The sequence below is a fragment of the Hyperolius riggenbachi genome, chromosome 3 (assembly GCF_040937935.1).
Source record: "Hyperolius riggenbachi isolate aHypRig1 chromosome 3, aHypRig1.pri, whole genome shotgun sequence".
NCBI classification, from domain to species: domain Eukaryota; kingdom Metazoa; phylum Chordata; class Amphibia; order Anura; family Hyperoliidae; genus Hyperolius; species Hyperolius riggenbachi.
Window position 1 is genome coordinate 212,637,899 of NC_090648.1, and position 21,940 is coordinate 212,659,838.

Genomic DNA, 21,940 nt, shown 5'->3' on the forward strand with positions numbered 1-21,940 from the left:
CACTCACTCTTACACACACACACTCACTCTTACTCACACACACTCACTCTTACACACACACACTCACTCTTACACACACACACTCACTCTTACACACACACACTCACTCTTACACACACACACTCACTCTTACACACACACACACTCACTCTTACACACACACACTCACTCTTACTCACACACACTCACTCTTACACACACACACTCACTCTTACACACACACACTCACTCTTACACACACACACTCACTCTTACACACACACACTCACTCTTACACACACACACACTCACTCTTACACACACACACTCACTCTTACACACACACACACACACACACACACACACACACACACACACACACACACACACACACACTATTTCACTTTCCCACACACTCTTACACACACACACGCATACACACTTTCAATGATCAGACTTGATTAGTGCCACTGTATACATGCTAGATTCTCGACAGAGGCAGCCGCATTGGCTGATAACTATCTATAATGTATATGAAGCCTAAAGTACAGTACTAAACTATTTATATTTTTGTGCTATCTCATGTAGAGCATGTTAATAAAATTGTAAGAAAATTGATATTTTATATTCCTTCCACTTTTACTTACTGTAAGACAATTCTCTGTTGTAGGCGATAGTCCCTCAGGCATGTTGCCAAATCGAATGTCAATGGCTGCCGGGCTATTAAGTTCTCAGCAGACTCCTACAGGAATTAGATCCGCTTCAGTGGAGCAGCTTAAGGAAAGGCTGGAGGCTGGAGAACCTCCAGAGAAGCGGATAGCACGCACAGCAGCAGAAGAGCAGCAAAGGCTCATGCAACAGGCCCTTCAACACAATCTTTTAAGCATGGCAAGGCAGATACCTATGAAATTGAAGATTAATGGAAAGGGTAGGTGATTTACTTTCCCAAATAATGACCTAAATTATACACCTGTCACAGGTCTAAGCAGTAAAAACTGAGCACATGAGGAATAAAATCCCACAAGAGTAGATGGAAGAGTGAGTTGAGCTCTCCTTCTTTACTCGTGGTGAATGAAGACTACTCTACTCTAATATTGAAAACCAGCAAAACCCTGGCAACAAGATCAGTGCCATAATTTCCTCCCAAATAGTGTGCCTACTAATACAGGTCTGGAATAATGAGCAGCTGAATAGTGTGGTTTGTAATCTAAACGGTATCTCTGCAGTGTTTATCAACAGAAGCACTAATTCAGAACAGAACATTCTGCATAACATAATAAAAATAAGCTTTATCAGCGCCAACCAGGGTTCCAATAGTAGACACCTGCTGAGAGCAGACACTGTCCAAAAGCCACAAATAGTCAAACATAAATTTCAGCGCAAGGTCACAATAATCAAAATGTATGGTACAGTCTCTTGGAACTTCACCATAGTGGTAATTAACTGTATTCATGTGGTCACCTTCACCCAAAGATGGAAAGGGGCTTACCAGCTACCAACAACCCACATTATATAACATTGTATGTATCTCATTCATGAATCCAAGAACCAAGTACTTGTATGTCAGAAGTCCAGAGGCTTTCCAATCCCTCGGTCGGAATCACTCCGGTAACCAGAATGTTACCATAAAATTAACCTGCGCTGATATTTGATTATTCTGCATAACATGTGTCCCCTTAATAAAGCACATTATTTATTATGATAGACCTAGTTGGTATGCTTTGGGATGTGGGTATCCTTGCAAAACATTTCCTGTGGGGGGGTTTAGTTGAACTTGTCATAGTTAAGATGCTTATCAGCATCTAAAACCATAGAAGTTAACATCTTTGCAGCTTACCGTATATAACCATTTTCTTTTTATTCATATCATTCTTAATTCCTGGGCTACCTTTTCCATGGTCTGTATCATGTTATAGTGTACATGAAGTGACATGGGCCCATATGCAATTCACTTTTTCTCCTGATATTTTCACACCTTGTCATAGAATGCCTTTTAATCCACCAGCAAGAAAGAGAACACTCAAAATACATTTTATAGTACTTTCACCAACTTTTGGGTACTTTTTCAATTGTAAAATGCTGAAAAGTTACATTTAAAGAGGAGATGAATGTTCTCTCCTAGGAGATAACTCAGGTGCAAAAGTTAATTGCATATGAGCCATATTGAGATTAATGTCTATGTACAGTCCCAATCCTACTCAGAAATATGCTGTTTCTGTTTTCTACTGTAAAAGTTTAGAATCTAGGGCACTTTACAATAACTTTTTCTGCTTCACGGTGTAATGTGTGAAGAGCTAGCTAAATACACGCGTCTTATTCGGGGAATTTATCCACTCTGTATAGAGTGGGATTCTGTAGAGAATCTGGGGAATTACTGGTACAAATCTAACCTCCAGTGTGCTGTGAGCACATTGATGGAATGCAGTGTACAGCACAGGTTGGTGTTCTCCATTTTTCTCCTTTATATACTGCAGGTGACGGCAGAGAGCCATCCCATCCAGAGGAGCACACCAGACACAGTGTTTCTTGTGGAGACATTGTCAGTAACATACTATTCAATAAATGTTACATTTTAAGAAACCGTTTTGCTCAAGGCTTTTTAAGGTGGCCACTAATGATCCAATTTCTAGCGAAAAATCGTTAGAGCGATAAGAAATTCTGATCGGAAGTGAAATATTGTAATACATCGTTCACTACACCATAAACGAACCAATCTTTGCTTCCTATCAATCACAACCAACAAGAAAATCCAAATTTTGGTTTGACGAAAATTCATTCGGACGACATTTTTTTCACTCGTTCATAATCGATTGTGTCCATCAATGGAGGTTATTTACAACCAAGCCGATCAGAATTTCTGATTGCTCTAACTATTTTTCACTAGAAATTGGACAGTTAGTGGCCACCTTTAGACTGTTTTAGATTTTGGCGCCTTGTGTGATTTATTTTATTCTGACTTAGTGATCCTCTAGTCTAGTGAGAGGAATGCGGAGGCTTCCATCTTCATTCCCTTATAAACATTGCCAGTTACCTGGTTGTCATGTTGAGCTTTTGGCTTTAGTTGCTTGGGTTGCCCACCTGCAACGAGCATGTATCTTACAAGGCTAGTAACATTAATTTATTAAATTACTGAATGTATACATATCCAGTGTTTACCTAATAATGTCGGTTTTTTTTTGAAGACATGTCATTTGTTTTTCAGCATCAGCTCAGGATCGACAGGACACAGCGCTTAACCTGGGCACTGGCAGTATCAACATGTCCATTGAAATAAATGGCACTATGTATACAGGTAGGTTGAAGACCAATGAGTGAATTACATATATAATGTAACTCATTATATCCTTAGTGATTATTAATGATCTCTTCCTTTCCTATAAGCCAATATCATTTTAAGTATAGAAGTGTAAAAATTTACAGCGTTGAGATTAAACATACAGCACAGTTTCCAAAAAGTTAAATTAAAATATTAGTAAATAATTTGAACTTGTTAATGCTTAATATAATTATATGGAAAAAGTTTGTTTCACGAAATACTATGCCTATTTTGAATTTGATGTAAAAAAAAAAAAAAAGACTGTAAAAGATGTGTAGTGCAAAAAAAATTGGAACATTTCACGTCCTCCTTGGCGTCTTAGGCCAAGTCTCTTGAAGTAAAGCTGGAGATAGGTATACCACTAGAGATGTTAGCGAACAGTTTGCCCGCGAATCTCTATGTGGCCGTACTACTTTCGGGTCGCTATGACCCGTAGTAGTACGGCTGCGCTGGGTCGGCGGTGCGCGTCTTTGATCGCGCGCCTGTTGCTGGGCACTCTCTGCGCATGAGCATGACATCACTCATGACGTCACGCACATGCGCAGAAAGTGCCCGGCAACAGGCGCGCGATCAAGGACTCGCACCGCCAGCCCAGCGCAGCCGTACTACTACGGGTCATAACAACCTGGAAGTACTACAGTGTGAGGGGTTCGCCAACATCTCTATATACCACTCTGTGGAAAAAATTGCATACACAAGTACTGAAACAAAGAATGATTACATTAATTGTAAAACTTCAAATATTGTGGGGATCACATAATTTATAGTATACTAATAAAATATTAGTGTTCTCCCCATAAATGTTTTCCAGCTGGGTGGCATGAAATAGTAGCCAGGTGGGGCAAGATAAGAGAATGCAGGGTCAGTGCTTCTGTGAGCAACTCTGCTTACAGCATAGGAGGTGGTGAGCTGATGACAGCCGGGTGCTCACCAAAACTAGCCAGGTGGAGCACCCGGCTAAAAGAGCCTAGGGAGAACACTGCATTAAGCAAATTCAAAGAAATCTCAGCAATGGTCAAATTAGAAAACATGTCTTTGGGAAAACGGTGTTAGACTGAAATACAATCCTATAGTGGAGATTGCTGCATATGTGCAGTAATTCATCCAACATAAATATATATTTATGTACAGTGGGATGCGAAAGTTTAGGCAATCTTGTTAATCATCATGATTTTACTGTATAAATCGTTGGTTGTTACGATAAAAAAATGTCAGAGAAATATATCGTATATAGGAGACACACTCGGTGATATTTGAGAAGTGAAATGAAGTTTATTGGATTTACAGAAAGTGTGCAATAATTGTTTAAACAAAATTAGGCAGGTGCATAAATTTGAGCACCAGGAAAAGAAATGAAATCAATATTTAGTAGATCCTCCTTTTGCCGAAATTACAGCCTCTAAACGCTTCCTGTAGGTTCCAATGAGAGTCTGGATTCTGGTTGAATGTATTTTGGACCATTCCTCTTTACAAAACATCTCTCGTTTATTCAGGTTTTATGGCTTCTGAGCATGGACGGCTCTCTTTAAAGAGAACCCGAGGTGGGTTTGAAGAATATTATCTGCATACAGAGGCTGGATCTGCCTATACAGCCCAGCCACTGTTGCTATCCCAAACCCCCCTAAGGTCCCCCTGCACTCTGCAATCCCTCATAAATCACAGCCACGCTACTGACAAACAGCTTGTCAGAGCTGGCTGTGTTTATCTCTATAGTGTCAGTCAGCTGCTCTCCCCGCCTCCTGCATATATATATATATATATACGCTATAGCAGCATAGAGAGTGATAGCAGCGGCTTGGAACGTGGAAAATCAGCCGCGTTCCCAGCCTGTCGGCGGCTGTCGCCGAACCGGAAGTAGCCGCCGGCGGGGACAAGACGATCGGAGCGGGGCTGCGAGAGCACCATCCAGCTTCGGGGGGCTGAGGGATGCCCCAGGTGAGTAAATGTCATTTTTTTTTCTAGACTTAAGTATTCCTTTAAAGTTCCTGGAGATTTCTGCAGACGCGAAGCTGAAATAGATACATTTTGTTTACATAAATGTATCTAAGTGTTGAATGTGACTCATCTCTCTGACTGAGAAGGAGCTTGGAGGACAGCCAAAGAGTTTGTAACATTTATCAATAGATACATGTAACTAAATAGAATGTATCTATCTGAACTTCTGCATATCTCTCCACGGAACTTTAAACCTCTGTGTTTAACCCTTCCAATGCTGGTCTAGTAAAAAAAAAATGCTAATTTAGAGAAAACTTGAAATGCAGGGTTATATTCCGCTTTAACTTGAACTGAGCCTGTGGTCTTCCATTTCCTCAATATGTTCCTAACTGTGGAAACAGACAGCCAAAATCTCTTAGACAGCTTTCTGTATCTTTCCCTTAAACCATGATGGTGAACAATCTGTCTTCAGGTCATTTGAGAGTTGTCTTGAGACGGAGCAGTGCTGCTAGATTTGGGCGCAGCCAGCGCCACCATAGTCTATAATGGGAATCACATCTACAGCGGCGCTCAGTGAGTAACGTTGGTGCCGTCAGAAGACGGAGCCGAAGGTGCTTAAAAAACACAATAATTTGGCCTCCAGCAAACGCTGGAAGCCGAATTATATCATTCCCCCACTATCCATGGCGGCCTGGAGGGGAATCATAATTAACACGGCCTGGACTTGTGCAGAAGCAGGATCAGCCATATACCGGCTGTATCGATATACCATATACCGATTTCAAATGTATGCGCTTTGAGACCCCCCCCCCCCCCCCATGTTGCTACTCTTCAGAGAAATTTAAAAGAGGAGGGAAACATGCAATTGACCCCCTTAAATACTCCTTCTCATACTTGGATTCACCTATGTATGTAGGTCTGGGGCCACTGAGCTTACCAAGCCAATTTGAGTTCCAATAATTGGTTGTAAAGGTTTTGGAATCAATAAAATAACAGTGCACACATTTATGCACCTGCCTAATTTTATTTAAACAATTATTGCGCACTTTCTGTAAATCCAATAAACTTAATTTCATGTCTCAAATATCATTGTGGGTGTCTTCTATATGATATATTTAACTGACATTTTTTATTGTAACAACCAATGATTTATACAGGAAAATCATGATGATTAACAACGTTGTCTAAACATGCGTGTGTGTGTGTGTGTGTGTGTGTGTGTGTGCGTGCGTGCGTGCGTGCGTGCGTGTGCGTGCGTGTGCGTGCGTGCGTGTGTTCCAGTAACACTGCCACCCTTTTATGTAGACTGCAGTGATATAGGTAACTGTTCTGCAGTCTTGGAGACTCCCTCTCTCAAATGTTTAAAACATGGAGACCATCCAGTTTAAGGTCTCCTTTAGGCGGACAGCTGAACAGTGCACTTGAGCAGTTTAGCGTCCTGTCTGCCCCTCACAAACGCAATTTGTGTGTGTGTCCAAATGGCAGCAGTTATAACACCACAGGTGTCAGCGCTTGACGTGGTGATGTTATTTCATGGCAGAAAATTGTAACTGGGGGGGGGGGGGCAGTTGACCACTAGCACCAAACGATAACAATCTCCTTGCTAGTGTACAAGAGCAGCTCACAGGTGGTGAAATCACTATCATCATCTGTCCGTCTGAAAGAGGCCTAGCAGAGCACAATTGAAAAGCGAGCCCCCTTGATGTCCTGTGGATGCATTAGTGCATATAGCATTGGTGGCTTGCACATCTGGGAAGGCCTTATTAATGCTGAATGATCTGTACAGGTTTTGGCACCACATATGTTGCTTCGTGTAAAGGTTTCTGTTTAGAAGGTGAAATACCAGTAGCAAAAAATGCTATTGGTGTGCAGTTCAGCTAAGACTTTCGTTTTGATCACAAAGAACCACTTAAATGTTTTCGGCAGTTCATTACAGCTGATCACTTTCTACTGCTTTACCCACTCATCCAGACCACTGTTTTTTAAGTAAACCTAAAAGTGAAATGATTGCGTAGTGATTTATTCCTTTGTGTTTTGTCTTCAATATTTTTTATTAAAGCGGTATAAAACCCTGACATAATATTCAATAAAAACATGTTTTCCTACTTTTTATATGCCATACGGTTAGCATATTTGCTTTTGTGCATAATTACTCCATTAGAAATTATACGTTCCTAAAGTACACTTATTTTACTCTGAGAGCTGACTTTGCATTTTATTCATAACTGCTTTATTCATAGTCTATCTTAAGCATAAATGCTTTCTGATGCTTTCTAATTGTCTCACTGTCTTTAGGAGACTCGGCAGTGTGAGAGAAGGCTTTGTTTACATTTCTCACTTGATACAATTAAACACAAGATAACATTATCTACAAGTTTGGATGTGGCCAGCTCTGCTGGCAGGGAAGCTTCTAAAGCCTGTGTTAACCCTTTGATTGCAGTTCTAGTAAAAAAAAAATGCTGGTTGTATATAATATGCTGTAAATAATATATTAGAGCAAAGTAGAAATGCTGGGCTTCATTCCGCTTTAATTAGGAACAGCGATAGACCATATGTATAAATGTAACGTTACTTTAACACAACATAAATCCCTGGTACTTTTCCGTTAGCCGGGCGCATCCACTTGGTGGCGATAAAACTCCACCAGAATTACATCTTTCCCTACTATCCATAGTAATTAACACCACCTAGTGGATGCGCCCGGCTAACGGAAAAGTACCAAATCCCTAAAGGGAACCTGAAGTGGGGGGCTGCCAGATTTATTTCCTTTTTAACACCACCAGTTTCCTGGCATCCTGATGATCTTTTACTGCAGTAGCGTCTGAATCACACATCTGAAATATGCAGATAATCTAGTCAGACTTCAGTCCTGCATGGCTATAAAAGTATTAAGGGCAGCAGGGGAGATATGTCGGCCTTTATATCCCTCTCACCTTAGGTGAGCTTTGAAACGAAGTTTTATGATACAAATGAAAAGAAAACAAAAAAGAATCATTATTTTACAATAATCCTAAACTTCCAATAACCAGATTGCTTTTTCTTGCTTTGCAAGCTGATGGTTTTTAATTCATTAATTTTTTTTTTTTTTTTACCTAACTAAACTCATGAATCTGACCCAATTGTTTTTGTGGTGTTTGTTTTCTGTTTCTTTTTAGGTATGCTATATGCTCAGAAGCCTGTTCCTTTAATTGCGGGGTATACTGGGCAAAGTGGGGGGAGTGGGAGCAGCAGCAATACTTCCCAGGCTTCCCAGAGTCCCACTTCCTCCCGGGGTACCCCAGGAGCCGAGCCCTCCACCAGCTGGTCCCTCTGAACCCTTCTTCTCTGCCAATGTAGAGAAAAGGAAAGGAGGGGATGAGCATGATACTACTTACCTCCTCCGTGAGAAAGCGTTACACAACCGTACCTACCTCAGCTTCAGGAATACTTCAACTCCACTTACCTCACCCTAAAGAAAGGTTACGCAACCAATTTACCTCAGATTCCTTGATGGCATTACACAGTTTCACTGATCAGCAGGTGGAAAGCCTAGGAAATAGGCTGGTAACCTGCCCTTGAGCAGCAGCTCTCTTATCTACTGTATGGCATTTTGGGATCAGACCTGCATCTTGTACTTCTATGACATGCTGGTCACATTACTGCATTGGAGTGGCAGAAAATATGGTGGAGCCCTCTGAAGACAGGTATACAATGTGCAAGCTCCACAACAAGACAGTTCTGCCAAGACCACCACATCCCTGTATGATTTCAACTCCCAAGATTTTTCTCCTTCCTCCATGGCTGTCATACTATCCCAGGAAGTGCTTATGGCAGTAGATGTTTTATAGGACAGGTAGCTAAGAAAAGTTGGGTTTTCTTATAGTTCTTTCTTGTACTCAGAACTAAGTTTTTTTTTTTTTGTTTTTTTTTTAAGTATCAACTGAATATGTTTTCATGCCTGGTATCTTCTGATGTGACGTGGTGTTGGTTTGACACTATAGAGCTGCAAATACCTCATGTTCCCTATGTTTTTATATTTGAAAAGGCTTTATATCTTCAGATGAACTAGGATACCTTTAGCAGTTGACCATCATAGTCACTAAATGGAACTGCCCTTGAAAATACATTTACCATATATATCTAGAGTACCTCTTAGCTATGTTTTACAGAGATTACCCTTTTATGTTAAATATTTTTTAATTCAGTCTAGATAACTCTTATTACACTGACAAGGCTGTGCCTTTTAAGTGTAATAAGCCTACCTCTAACCTTATCCAGCTCAGGCAGCTGGTTTTTTTCACAGGCTTGGCCCATATTTCCACATGTAACAGTTAAAGAGAAACTGAAGTCTATTTATTTTACCTTCTTTACATATGCGGCCAGCTTCGGCATTAAATTCCAAGCAGATTTGCTGCACTCCCGCGGTAGAACGAGATATTTATGCCCAAGAAATAGCACAGCAAAGTTCCACGACTTTACAAGTAGCAGATTTGCTGCCCGGGGGATGCAGAGCTGTGTGCTAAATAAGGTAAAAAAAAATAGACTTTAGCGTCTCTTTAAGGTGCAAGCCTAAATTCCAGTTTGTTTGTTTTTCTTAACAGTGTAAGCAATGGTGACACATTGGCAGACACTCATCATCCAAAAGGCATAATCTATCCATGTATGCACATTTTTAAATACATCTGGCCTTTTTTCCTTAGTGGTAAGCCAAGCTCACAATTTGTGACACAGTAGGTTTCTGTTAAGTTAAATTGGAAGTAGTAAATATTTCCTTATACGTAAATGCCATTTGGATAATAGTTCCTCTGTAGCCATTTTCAACCCAGTCTTCCTCGGTGATATCTCTGCATAGCCTCCAAATGCTTTGTGTGATAAGCTGAGGCAGCTCAGAGCTTTTTTTTTTTAGTTGTATGCATTTACTGATAGAGCGTTAATGGTACAATGTGGTCGAAAATCTATGCTTAACAGAAATACTTTGTTACTAACGAGTTTGCTTGCCATTTATTGGAAATCACAGCTGTATTTCAAGGAGAGATTAAATGCTCACTGTATAGTTCTTTATCAAATAGAAGAGAGAAATTAAAATTCCAGTTAGTTTAGCTGTGGATTTATGATGCAACAGACAGTTAGACAAAGTGGCACATAGGAATATTTCCTCTAAGAGCGTTGCCCGCTACCATAAGGCAGCATGGATGTAGACCAGTCCAAATTGGCTTGCCATAAATTGTTGGTCAGCGGTGAATCTACTCAGAGACAGCACCTCACCTGCTGTGCATGTACACAGCGTCTTTCAGATACAAGCTGAACACCTTAAGAACTCATGGGAGTCTGGTGTCGGTTAATTAACTGTAATTGAAAGATGCTGCAAAGCAAAAGTGCAACATGTTTTGGCCAGGGCACACTTTCCTTAGTCAAGCAGATCTGTGAAAGACTAAACAGTTGCGTATAACGTGTACCTGTTCTTATCTCTCATCTCCAACCATGCTGCTGAATGGTGGTAGGTGAAAGGGTTTTTGCTTACCATATATACTCCAATATAAACAGATATATATTTTTTTATTTAATGCCCTCCACAACAGTCTCATACTTTTGTTTCCCTGCTCCCCAGACATGGAGTACGCTATTAAGCTGACCACTACACTGGACCTCTTATCTGCACCATCCTCCAGAACTCTCTACTTTTTGGTTCTCCTGCATGTCATGTACAAGTGACATGCAGGCAATCAAGATAGGAGAGCGGGTGGCCACTGCAGAGAATGGATCCAATGGGTGACCCGGTGCAATGTTGTATCGGCACTGGATTAGGGGAGAATCTACTTGAAACACCTTAGTTGCTGCTACTCTATTAGGGGAGCACAGAAAGAGGAGTCGCCAGAACACCAGTTAAGTGATGGGATGTGGCGAACGATTAGACCACCAGGTAAAGTGATATGGGCACCCAATGGACCACCAGGGCCTACTTGGGGGGGGGGGGGGGGGGGGCACAATGATCCACCAGGGAAATCTGTATGAGGATTGGAGGGACACTAAGGCCACCAGGGAAACAATATGGGAATGGTGGGGACCAGCAAGGCCTACTGCAAGGAGGAGGGGGGACCACTAGACTACCAGGGGATTTACATGGGGTTAGGGGGCCACTAGACCACCAAGAAAGTGATATGGTCATGGGAGAAACCACTAGACCACCAGGGAAGCAATATGGTGGTGGGGGGGGGGGACTACTAGACCACCAGGGAAGCTATATATAGGGATGGGGGTAGTCACTAGACCATCTGGGTAACACTTTGATGGGGAGGGGGGCGCATGATAAATGACGGCCTGAGTTTGTACCCTAAGCAAGTTTAAGCTTAAAGTTGACCTGAACTCTTGCACATGACAGAAGGAAAACAGAGAAATGTGTCCTGTATGTATTTAGAAAATTTAGCCTGTCTAATGCCCCCTCATCTGTGTCTTATCACCATTGTAATTTGACCCCTCAGCGGTCAGCTCAGGAATCACTTCTGCCCGTTAGTTTATACTCTGATCTGGTTAATATTTGAGTATGTATGGTATTTAACAATAAAGTTCCTTTAATCTAGCACAGATATTTCTGAGCAGGTGTGATAATGTGGACTGGAGAATTACCCCAGCTGCAAAAATTACAGGAGCAATAATAGGGCATTTTGTTTTTTTATCTGTACCCCTCTTTAGCCACCACTACCTCAATCTGCTGCCTCTGGACAATTTCATTGTCCTTTTTATCCTCTCTAGACTGTTTTTAAGAATAAAATTAAAAAAAAAAAAAAATCACAAGCTAGTGAACATCAGTAACACATGGTAATATCGTATTCCAGATGGAAATAAAGTTCATTTTACTCTTTTGTTTGATAGGCAAATGATACCAAACTCAGGAATCCAGTATGTAATTTAAATCCTTTTCTTTTTAATTTAACATATATGAATGAATGCAGTGCAGATATTCACTGGCTTATCTGATAACAAATTATACAATGCAAGAAGTGAAACAATGTACAATAACTTACTATAACATGTTTAAAAAAATGCAAAACTAAAAAAAAGTAACATTTTTGCTAGATTTCCAAAACGTTGGTCCCTGAATATGTGTATAAACCACTTTTAGATTGAATTTAGTATTATGTTGATAAATGGTGGATTTACACAGCATTTGGAAGAACACAATGGGGTCCCATAATGCACTGTGGGGGGTTTCTGATGGCACATTCTCACAGGCTCCATCTTTATGACAATCTTGATGCCTGACAAGGCATATTGCATACTCAATCATATTTGTGAATGTTTTACTTGATTTGTTGTGTGTTAACCCTACTAATGGACTTTTAATAGGAAAAGGCTGGGGTATAGGGACAATTTTTGAAAGGTTTGTCAAAGGGGCACATAAAATATTATTTCCATTTCAGTGATGGTAAAAGGATCCTCATGCCTTAAACTTACCAATGTTGCTTTTTTTATTTTTTGGGGAAGTCTGTATGAATCAGATTTTATCAATCAGTCACATTTTCCATGTTTTCTGCTTATGTGTTTTAAGAAATGTATTTTAAATTTGTAAAGGCATTTTCTGGTTGACCGTTACCTAGAGCTCCCATACATGTAGCACAGTTATGGAAGATCAGTGGCACCTATGCCATCCATAGTCCAACCTGGAATCCTGCTGGAACCCAATCAATGCTTTCTGTTCCCTCCAGTCTTGAGAACCGTTCCCAGAATAAGCTTCAAATAATGGGTGGCAATCCCTTCAAATAATGGGTGGCAATCCCAGAGGGGAATGATGCTTCATCCGTGGGCTCTAAATGGCTCAACGATGAGCATAGTTTGTAAAAGAAAATAGAAAACATTAAGCTTTTAGAATGCATCTTGTTTCAGTTTACACTTTAGACTTCCCTTTCAATGTTAATGCCTCACTTATCTCCTACAGAACTTGAAAATGTAAAAGTTAAACTTCATATTCATTGGTGGTGGATTAATCACAGACTAGATATGAAGTCCTCCCAGTCAATGGGTGTACTGTTCACACTAACCACACACTCTCATCATAAAGTTATCCATTTTCTGGAGATGGAAATCTCTTCAGCAGCATGTCCATTGTAGGCATGCTATATGCCTTTTTTAGCTAGGCAGAATAATATATTTTCCTGGTTCAGGAAGCTCTTACAAATCCATGACAGGTACAAAGTGTCAATTTTCTGCTGCTAATTGTAGAATGTATCTTAGTGACAGACACCAGCATGTTTTATTTTAGTTATATAGAAAAATGTTTTCTGGACTTGGACATTTACATTTGGGAAATGTTTTACTTCAGAAGTGTACATTTATTTTATGCTTGACAATACTTGAAGCACCAGTTACTCAAACATTACAATTCATTCTCGTGTGAGAGGCCTTTCATTTTGTAAGTTTTTAACAATGTTTTTTTGCTTGGCGACTTTTTTATTTAAAACAACCTGCATCAGTATTTGCTCACATGTTCCTTCAAATACAGCAAACCGTTCTGAATTTCCAAAGTTCCAGCTACCTCCATTTTGTCTAACCTTTTGAGTGAAGAGAGGTTGATTTTCACCTGCATCTCAATTGCTAACCCATTCCCTCCTTCCCACCCTAATTAATTGTATTCTGTTTCTGTGTGTAATTACATATGGGTCACTGGATAAACCCAGATACTGACTTGAATTGGCAACTTGGGCTTTTGTAGTTGGCCTCTTGACATCCGGTTTAGAATGGGTAAGTACATTTTATAACAGACATCGTAACATGCTGACTGTGCAAGGCCTAAGGGTTTTATAGCACTTCATCTAAGCTTTAAAGGGAATATATATTCCGTTTTGTTTTATTTTGTTTAGCACTAAAAATTACATTTAATTTGAAATATTACACATTTTTTCCCATCCCCCTTGCTACCTACCAAAGTCAGTCACCCACTACATCTTCAGATTTAATATTAACATTGAATCTAATGAAATTTTTCTTAATTAAATGAGTGACTATCAATATTGAGGCATTTTATTGATCAAATAATGAGCAGATGTTTTTACATCACATCAATGCTGGTAGGATTGCCAGAGAGGCATGGCGTAAGTGATACTTATGTGACAGCTTTGCACTGCATCAGACAGTGCAAAGCTGTGGGGAAAAGATTTATATTGGACAAGATTTTTGCTGACATCTCATCTAATATCTACTGGTGCAAGGTGCTAGACTAGGAAAACCATCAGTGTCTCCTATAGAGATCAATTATTGCTTCAGTACTGAAACTCAAGTCGCCAGATTTGTTAAAGTGGATCAGAGATGAACTTTTACTCATTGCATCATTGTGTTCCTTTCCTATTGTTTATAGGGCATTCCTCAAGCCAAATACTTTTTTGTTTTACTATAATTCTCTATTAACTTTTTTTTTTTCACAGGCTGAGTGCTGAAGATGCAGATAAGCTTGCCTGTTTGTAATGTTTACGAACAACAAGGCTGCTGTCATTGTATCACAGGAAGAAATAATTGTTTTCTATTGAAGCTGTTTGCAGCTATATTTGCTGTGTAAACTATCTAAACTTTAGATAAGATATATATAGACAAGTTACTTCTTATAGTTAGTTTTTCATCTCGGATCCGCTTTAACTAGGCCCTCCTGTTCATTATGGAGCTCAAGCCTTTACTGCACTGTTGTGAAATGAAGCAACTAGCACATGAAGTCATCAACAAATATCACATTTTCATTTGTGACATTTAATATTTTCTGATTTCAATGAATTACATACTTTATATGTAGCAGTAAAATGAATAAAGCCAAATAAAAAAAAGCATTCCCTTTAAAGAGAACCCGAGGTGGGATTTTATTATGCTATTGGGGCACAGAGGCTGGTTGTGCACACTATCACCAGCCTCTGTTGCCCCATGATGTGCCTCAAAGACCCCCCCCTGCGCGCCGCTATACCCCCGCAGTGCTGGCGACCTAAGCGCTGTCTGTCAGCGCCGCTCCCCCGCCTCCTCATCGGCGCTACCCGCTTGTGTCCCTTCCCTCCAGCTGATTGGAGGGATGTGACACGGCGGGTAGCGCCGATACGGAGGAGGAGGGGGAGCGGCGCTGACAGACAGCGCTTAGATAAACATTGTGCTGGCGACACGCTGCGTGGGGTATAGCGGCGCGCAGGGGGGTCTTTGAGGCACACCATGGGGCAACAGAGGCTGGTGATAGTGTGCACAACCAGCCTCTGTGCCTCACTAGCATAATAAAATCCCACCTCGGGTTCTCTTTAAGGTGGAACTGTTAATAAAATCACACTTTATATGAATCTATAGGGCACACGTCAGCATTACAAAATCACATGTATATTTTTTTTGTGTAACATGTATGTCTTTCTGTCAAGAAACGTATGTATTTTCCATCACCCTGCTTTGGGTATAGGTTAAAAGTTGAGACTCCACTTTAATGAAAAATTGCTACAAATATACGTCGGTGCGTTGCATGACTTTAGTGATAGTTTATTAAAAAGTATCTTATTGCAGCCTGTCGTAGCTTAACAAAACTGATTGAAGCCAAAAATGTTCCTCTATGCAAGCCTGGAATCTGTACTCCTTACGGAGCATAGACAGTTTAGAAGGTTGTTACTCATTTTTTACAGCTGGATTACTTAGTTGACTGGTACTGAACAACCATGTCAAAGTCTGTGTTAGGATCCTATTTAAATAACTGTTTAACATGCTTACATGTACATTTCTCAGCAATAATGAGGTTTCAGTTTGATGTTGTCACAGGTTGAAGCTCTAATTCTGGACACTAGCAAGATATGGTAAACAATCAACATCTACCTGATGTCGCTCATTTACCACCTTGCCGCATTACCCCACTCTATATTTAATTAGATTTCTGCAATTATGTGACCTTATATCCCTCTTTCCAAAGTTGCTACAAACTTTGTGCTGCTTGATGCATTACACAGCTATGGGGCCTCACTCTCATTCTGCTCGTGATCTTCCACCTGCACTTCAACCCACTCAGTTTCCCACAGAATGGCCTTTTTCAATCCGTTGTGCGATTAACATATTTGAATATTTATTGGGTGAATGAGCTTCTTTTCAATAGATATTAGATTACATTTTTCTTAATCAAATATAATGCCTAATTTGTTAAAATAGTGTAATGTATGCCCAGCATCAGGAGACTTTGAGTGCAGTGAAGTGTGATAAACACTTGGGGACATATGGAATTCAAGTTTTCCCCAAAGTGATATTTTCACAACTTGTCAATAAAATGACTTTTAAACCACCAACAAACAAGAAAATACTCCAAGTTATTTGACAGTACTTTTTCACCAAGTTTTGGTTACTTTTTCAATTGTAAAATGCAGAAAAATTATCTCCCAGGAGATAACTCAGGAGAAAAAGTGAATATGGGCCTTGACCTCTGTAAGTTAGACCACTGGCTAATGGTGCATACACACCTCTTGATTTTACGCCATCTGTCGGGGATCAGGACCAGATCCCCAAGGGTGACATCACTAGCCGACCTGTACAGACGCGTGTCAGCTGAGTAACTGATGACATGTTCTGTTGCTATGCTGAGTGATGGCGGATTGGCACAGACAATGCCCGGGGGGGGGGTGCTGGGCAGATCGCTAGCAGGTTGGGGATCGGCGGTCACTGTACACACACCTGACTATAAGCTCAGGCAGTTATCTGTTGCCTTAGTCAGGTGTGTGATAAGATGCCCAGCTCTAAGGCTACATACACACTGGCCCCATATGCAATTAACTTTTTCTCCTAGGAGTTGATTTTGATTTTCTTTAAAATAACTTTTGAGCATTTTACAAATGAAAAAGAACCATCAACATTATTTTGAGCATTCTTGCTTGCTGGTGGTTTAAAGGGCATTTTATGACAAGGTGTAAAAATATCACCCTGGAGAAAACTTAAGGAGAAAAGGTGATTTGCAAATGGGCCCGTGTGTTATACAGAATGAATGCGATGTCCCTGGGTTTCAGTGCAGAGCTTGAGTGATGGCTAACCATGGGCAACTCCTTCTGCCTGTTATGCTTCTCTCCATAGCACAAGTTGCTCATAAAAGAACCACGCAGCACTTCTGTACAACAAGTGCTTTTAAATGGTCACTGAAATCCATCACAAAATATACTTTCAGGTAACCATTATCTACCATTTACACAAACCTTTAAGCATAGAAGATTGTGTAAATAATGTAAATATAATCTACAGAATGTATAGAAATAGTTACCAATTATACTTTGAAGCAACTTGTACAACATCAGTGCAGTTGAATTTTAGTTCTCTTCATCAAGAACGGTGGGGCCTAATTTAACGAACTGTCATGTAAGTTGAAAAGACACAGCTTATCTTTTTACATACATAAGCAAAAACAAAGATAAATGAATACACTATGGTAGTGACAGACAACTTTTGTAAAGAATTAGTTCAAAACGCAAAGAGGAGAACCTGATTTAACCTGATTTTCTGCACTTAACCACAGAAGATGTTTTTCAAACCTGATCAATAAAATAACCAGCCCCCACCAACCAAATATATTCTATAAATATATTTAGTAGATAGGAAACATACACTGAGGAATAAATAACTCAGGAGAAACATTTGTTGAATCTGATCCAGAAACTTTTAACATATTCCTCAAGAGAGTAAATAGCAAAGACTTCAAGATTGAATTTTGCTGTTTGAGTGAAATGAGTGTATGAGTAACTGGTGCTTTTTAATTTTTTTTAAATACCTCCTAAATCAACCTAGTCTACACCACAGCGATAAGACACTGAATTTATACAAGAGATCATTTTGAAGTTGCAGTGATGCCTACCTAAAACCAACTGAAAAGAAATGGATATCTATTGTTCAGAGCAAAGCAAGTTTTGGACTCGCTGTTTTATTTTTTTTGTTTTGTAGCATCAGCATCTGGTAGGCTTGACTTGCAAAACTAGATCATTACCTCAGTAAAAGTTATATTCTATTTTTGAAATGTTTTAAATATTTCAACCTTTTATGTGCCAGAGGTTGAGAAGTGAGAATACACTCTGGTTTTCAAAAAAGGATTATTATATATATATTTTTTTTGTAATATTTGTGTGGTCTTGTGAATTTTTTTTTCTGCGTGTATATTTTTTATTGTTGAACCAAAGAACCTCGGGGATGGGGGGGGTATGTGTTTTAATCACTATTTTCAGCCTTAGAAGTAAAGTCTGATGTCCAGGCACGCACTGGGTGGGAAAAGACTGTTTTAGGAATAAGGGGAGGTAAATTTTGCCGCTGGTACAGAGATGACATTTGTTCAGGAAATTTGTAATGATTTTTGCAGTAAAGTCACTATTAAAAAAGAGAAAAATCTGATCCTGTGTGTCTAGTCATTCTTTTGGCCGTACATTTAATTTCTTAATACATGATTCAACATGGACCAGTTGAAAATCCCTGGAGTTTGTAGACGCATCATCTTCCTTGGCTGCATAATATGAAGTAGATTGACTAAATTGCAGTAAGCAATGTATTGCATTCTGCTCTACTTATGCAGTAAGACTTTATGCATGTTATGCTGCTTAGCGCACTTTAGTGAATACACCTCAATGCTTTGCATATGAAACCTTTAATTGTTTTCTCATTTTGCACCATGCTATACCATTTTGATACTTGCTAAACAATGCTATGCAAAACATTTTTCTGTTTCAGCAAACATTTATCAGGCTAAAACTAAAAGGATACCTCTGGTACTGCCTACCGACCGCCTGAACTTCTTGGTCAGGGTGGTCGTGTCTGACTGCGCATGCGCTGCCCGTGGCGCATGTCCTTTGATCACATAGTTGTGACTTCACACGCAGATCGCTCCCGGCTGCGGGTGTACGATCAAAGGTTGCACACTGCCGGACAGCGCATGCATAGTCAGCTGTGATAACACCACCCACCCCGCCCAGGAAGTTAGTTTGGGGGGAGGTGGTCAGTAGGCAGTACTGGAGGAGAACTGGGGGAAGCGATGGGAATGAGTAAAGCCCACTAAATATGCCTGCTCCCTTTAAACAAAAAAACTGTGCTGTTGACCTTTAACTGTTTTGGTTTTTTTTATTGATTTTCTTTTTTTTTTTTTTACTTATCACTATGTGGAATCAAAGCACAGCAATTTTTTGTGCTGAGCACAGAACATAAACAATGCAGAGGCACTGTGGCAGTGCAAGGCACCATGATCCAGTCCAAGTAGCAAATAGATCCATGAGAGTAAACAATGAAATCTGTTTAAACATTACAGTCAAGGGGTACCAGTTAAGCACAAGATCTGATGTAGTGCTGTACAAGTGCACTGCCAATGTAAGCTTCATATGCTGTCATTTTTGAAGTGTCATCAGGTACTCATTATGAAAGTGTGTAAGCTTCCCACCTTAAAGGGCAACTGTAACGAGAGGGATCTGGAGGCTGCCATATTTCCTTTTAAACAACACCAGTTACCTGGCTATCCTGCTGATCCTCTGTCTAGCCATATACCCTGAACAAGCATGGTCTATGGAGATCAGGCGTTTCTGACATTGTTAGGTCTGACTGGATTAGCTGCATGCTTGTTTTTGGTGTTATTCAGACATTACTAAAATCAAATATATCAGCAGGGCTTCCAGGCGCGTACGAGAGATAACTGCGCTGGAGACTTGGGAGCAGGATTCAGACAGTATATGGTCGCACAAGTCCCGGCCGTATTAAATACTATTCCCCCTCCAGGCCGCCATGGATGGTGGGGAATGAAATAATTCGGCTTCCAGCGATTGCTGGAAGCCGAATTATGTTTTAAAAGTAACTTCAGCGCCGTCTTCTGACTGCGCTGAAGTTACTCCCTGTGCCAGCTATAGCCGTAATTCCTATTACGGCATATGGTGGCGCCAGCTGCGCCCAAATCTCCTGTGCTGGTTTTAGCGTGTTCGTTCCAGGCAACTGGTATTGTTTTATGCTGGGAATACAAGGTTCGTTTCTGGTGCTCTATTCTCCTCTCAATTGTTTTTGCTGCTTGATTCTGCAGTCGATTCTCTTATCTTCCACTCGTTTTTCCATTAACTTCTATCAGAAATCGAGCGGCGAAAGGATTGAAAGAAAGATCGGACATGTCAGAAATTATCTATCGAACCATCTAATCACCTCAAAAGCGAACCGTGTATTCCCAGCAAAAGAGGAAATAAATATGGTAGCCCCCATATTTTTCTCACTTCATTTGTCCTTAAAGCCTCATCTGCATGGAACAATTTTCCATCAGATAGACGGATCTATTAGATAGATCTAATAAGAAATTGCATCGTCTGTAGACATCCAAATTGTTTTAGATCAATATTGCAATAAATTTTGCTTTTGATAAGTACCCAAAATCTAACGCAATCCGATTGGACCCGTTGGAAATTATCGAACAGATCCGATCTGACAGAAAATTTTACTGTGTAGATGTGGCTTTAAAGAGGAACTTAACCACTTGAGGACCCACCCTTTACCCCCCCTTAAGGACCAGGGCTGGTTTGATTGATCTGTGCTGGGTGGGCTCTGCAGCCCCCAGCACAGATCAGGGTGCAGGCAGGGAGATCAGATTGCCCCCCTTTTTTCCCCCCTATGGGGATGATGTGCTGGGGGGGTCTGATCTCTCCTGCCTGCTGTGGGTGGCGGGGGGGGGCACCTCAAAGCCCCCCTCCGCGGCGAAATTCCCCCCCTCCCTCTCCTACCTGCTCCCCCCCCTGAGATCCGGGCTGCACAGGACGCTATCCGTCCTGTGCAGCCAGTGACAGGACGTCCCCTGTCACATGGCGGCGATCCCCGGCCGCTGATTGGCCGGGGATCGCCGATCTGCCTTACGGCGCTGCTGCGCAGCAGCGCCGTACAAATGTAAACAAAGCGGATTATTTCTGCTTGTGTTTACATCTAGCCTGCGAGCCGCCATCGGCGGCCCGCAGGCTATTCACGGAGCCCCCCGCCGTGATTTGACAGGAAGCAGCCGCTCGTACGAGCGGCTGCTTCCTGATTAATTAGGCTGCAGCTGGCGACGCAGTACTGCGTCGCTGGTCCTGCAGCTGCCACTTTGCCGACGCACGTTATGAGTGTGCGGTCGGCAAGTGGTTAAACCAAGGATTGAACTTCATCCCTTTCAGTAGCGGATGCCCCAGTACCCATGAGAAAGCTTTACCTTTTCTCAAATAATCATCGGGGGTGTCAGTGTGGTTGATATTGTTGTGAAACCACTCCCACAGTGTGATATAATGGTCCTGACCGTTTGCTGTCTGTGAACCTAAATGCGCATTGTGGGAAATAATGGCTTTTTCAAACTGCCAAGCAAGCCGTATCTCCCTCTGTGAATAGAACTCTCATAAACGAACATTCAGTACAAATCACCTGGCAAAACTAAAGATGTCACCATCTGTGATAAATTTCAGAATGTAATTCAGGGAGAGAAAAGCGTTTCCAAAAGGCAAAAACTGACTAATTTATACATGAATATTGAAAAAATTAAGCAATACTGTTCCTCTTTACAGACTCTACAACTGAAGTACCGTGCTGCTATCTTCCACTTTATTTTAATTTTTTTTAAATAAATTAAGTTGTTCTTGATCTTTATAGATTGTCTGTTGGTTATGGTAGCCAACTATGAAGTTTGAAGGCTTGAAAGGGGCAGACCCAGATTCAGCATTTACTTGAAAGGTCAAAATTTGCACATTGTCATTGCAGTGACATCTGTAGTGTTGTATAAAAGATGTATTATACAAA

General features: G+C 40.7%; 1 protein-coding gene across 2 annotated transcripts in view; it reads left to right on the forward strand.

The window, feature by feature from the left end:
• ARID3B (AT-rich interaction domain 3B) overlaps positions 1 to 11,173 on the forward strand; it is a 100,768-nt gene extending 89,595 nt beyond the window's left edge. Inside the window, exons 7-9 of one of the 2 annotated variants that reach the window (XM_068275668.1) lie at positions 650 to 907; positions 3,182 to 3,271; positions 8,386 to 11,173. In XM_068275668.1, the coding sequence (XP_068131769.1) occupies positions 650 to 907; positions 3,182 to 3,271; positions 8,386 to 8,543 (506 nt within the window). In that variant the 3' untranslated portion in view covers positions 8,544 to 11,173. Of the gene's footprint in view, positions 1 to 649; positions 908 to 3,181; positions 3,272 to 7,525; positions 7,614 to 8,385 lie in introns of those variants that run through there. The other variant, XM_068275669.1, reaches the window with a different exon arrangement.
• The last annotated feature ends 10,767 nt before the right edge of the window (positions 11,174 to 21,940 follow it).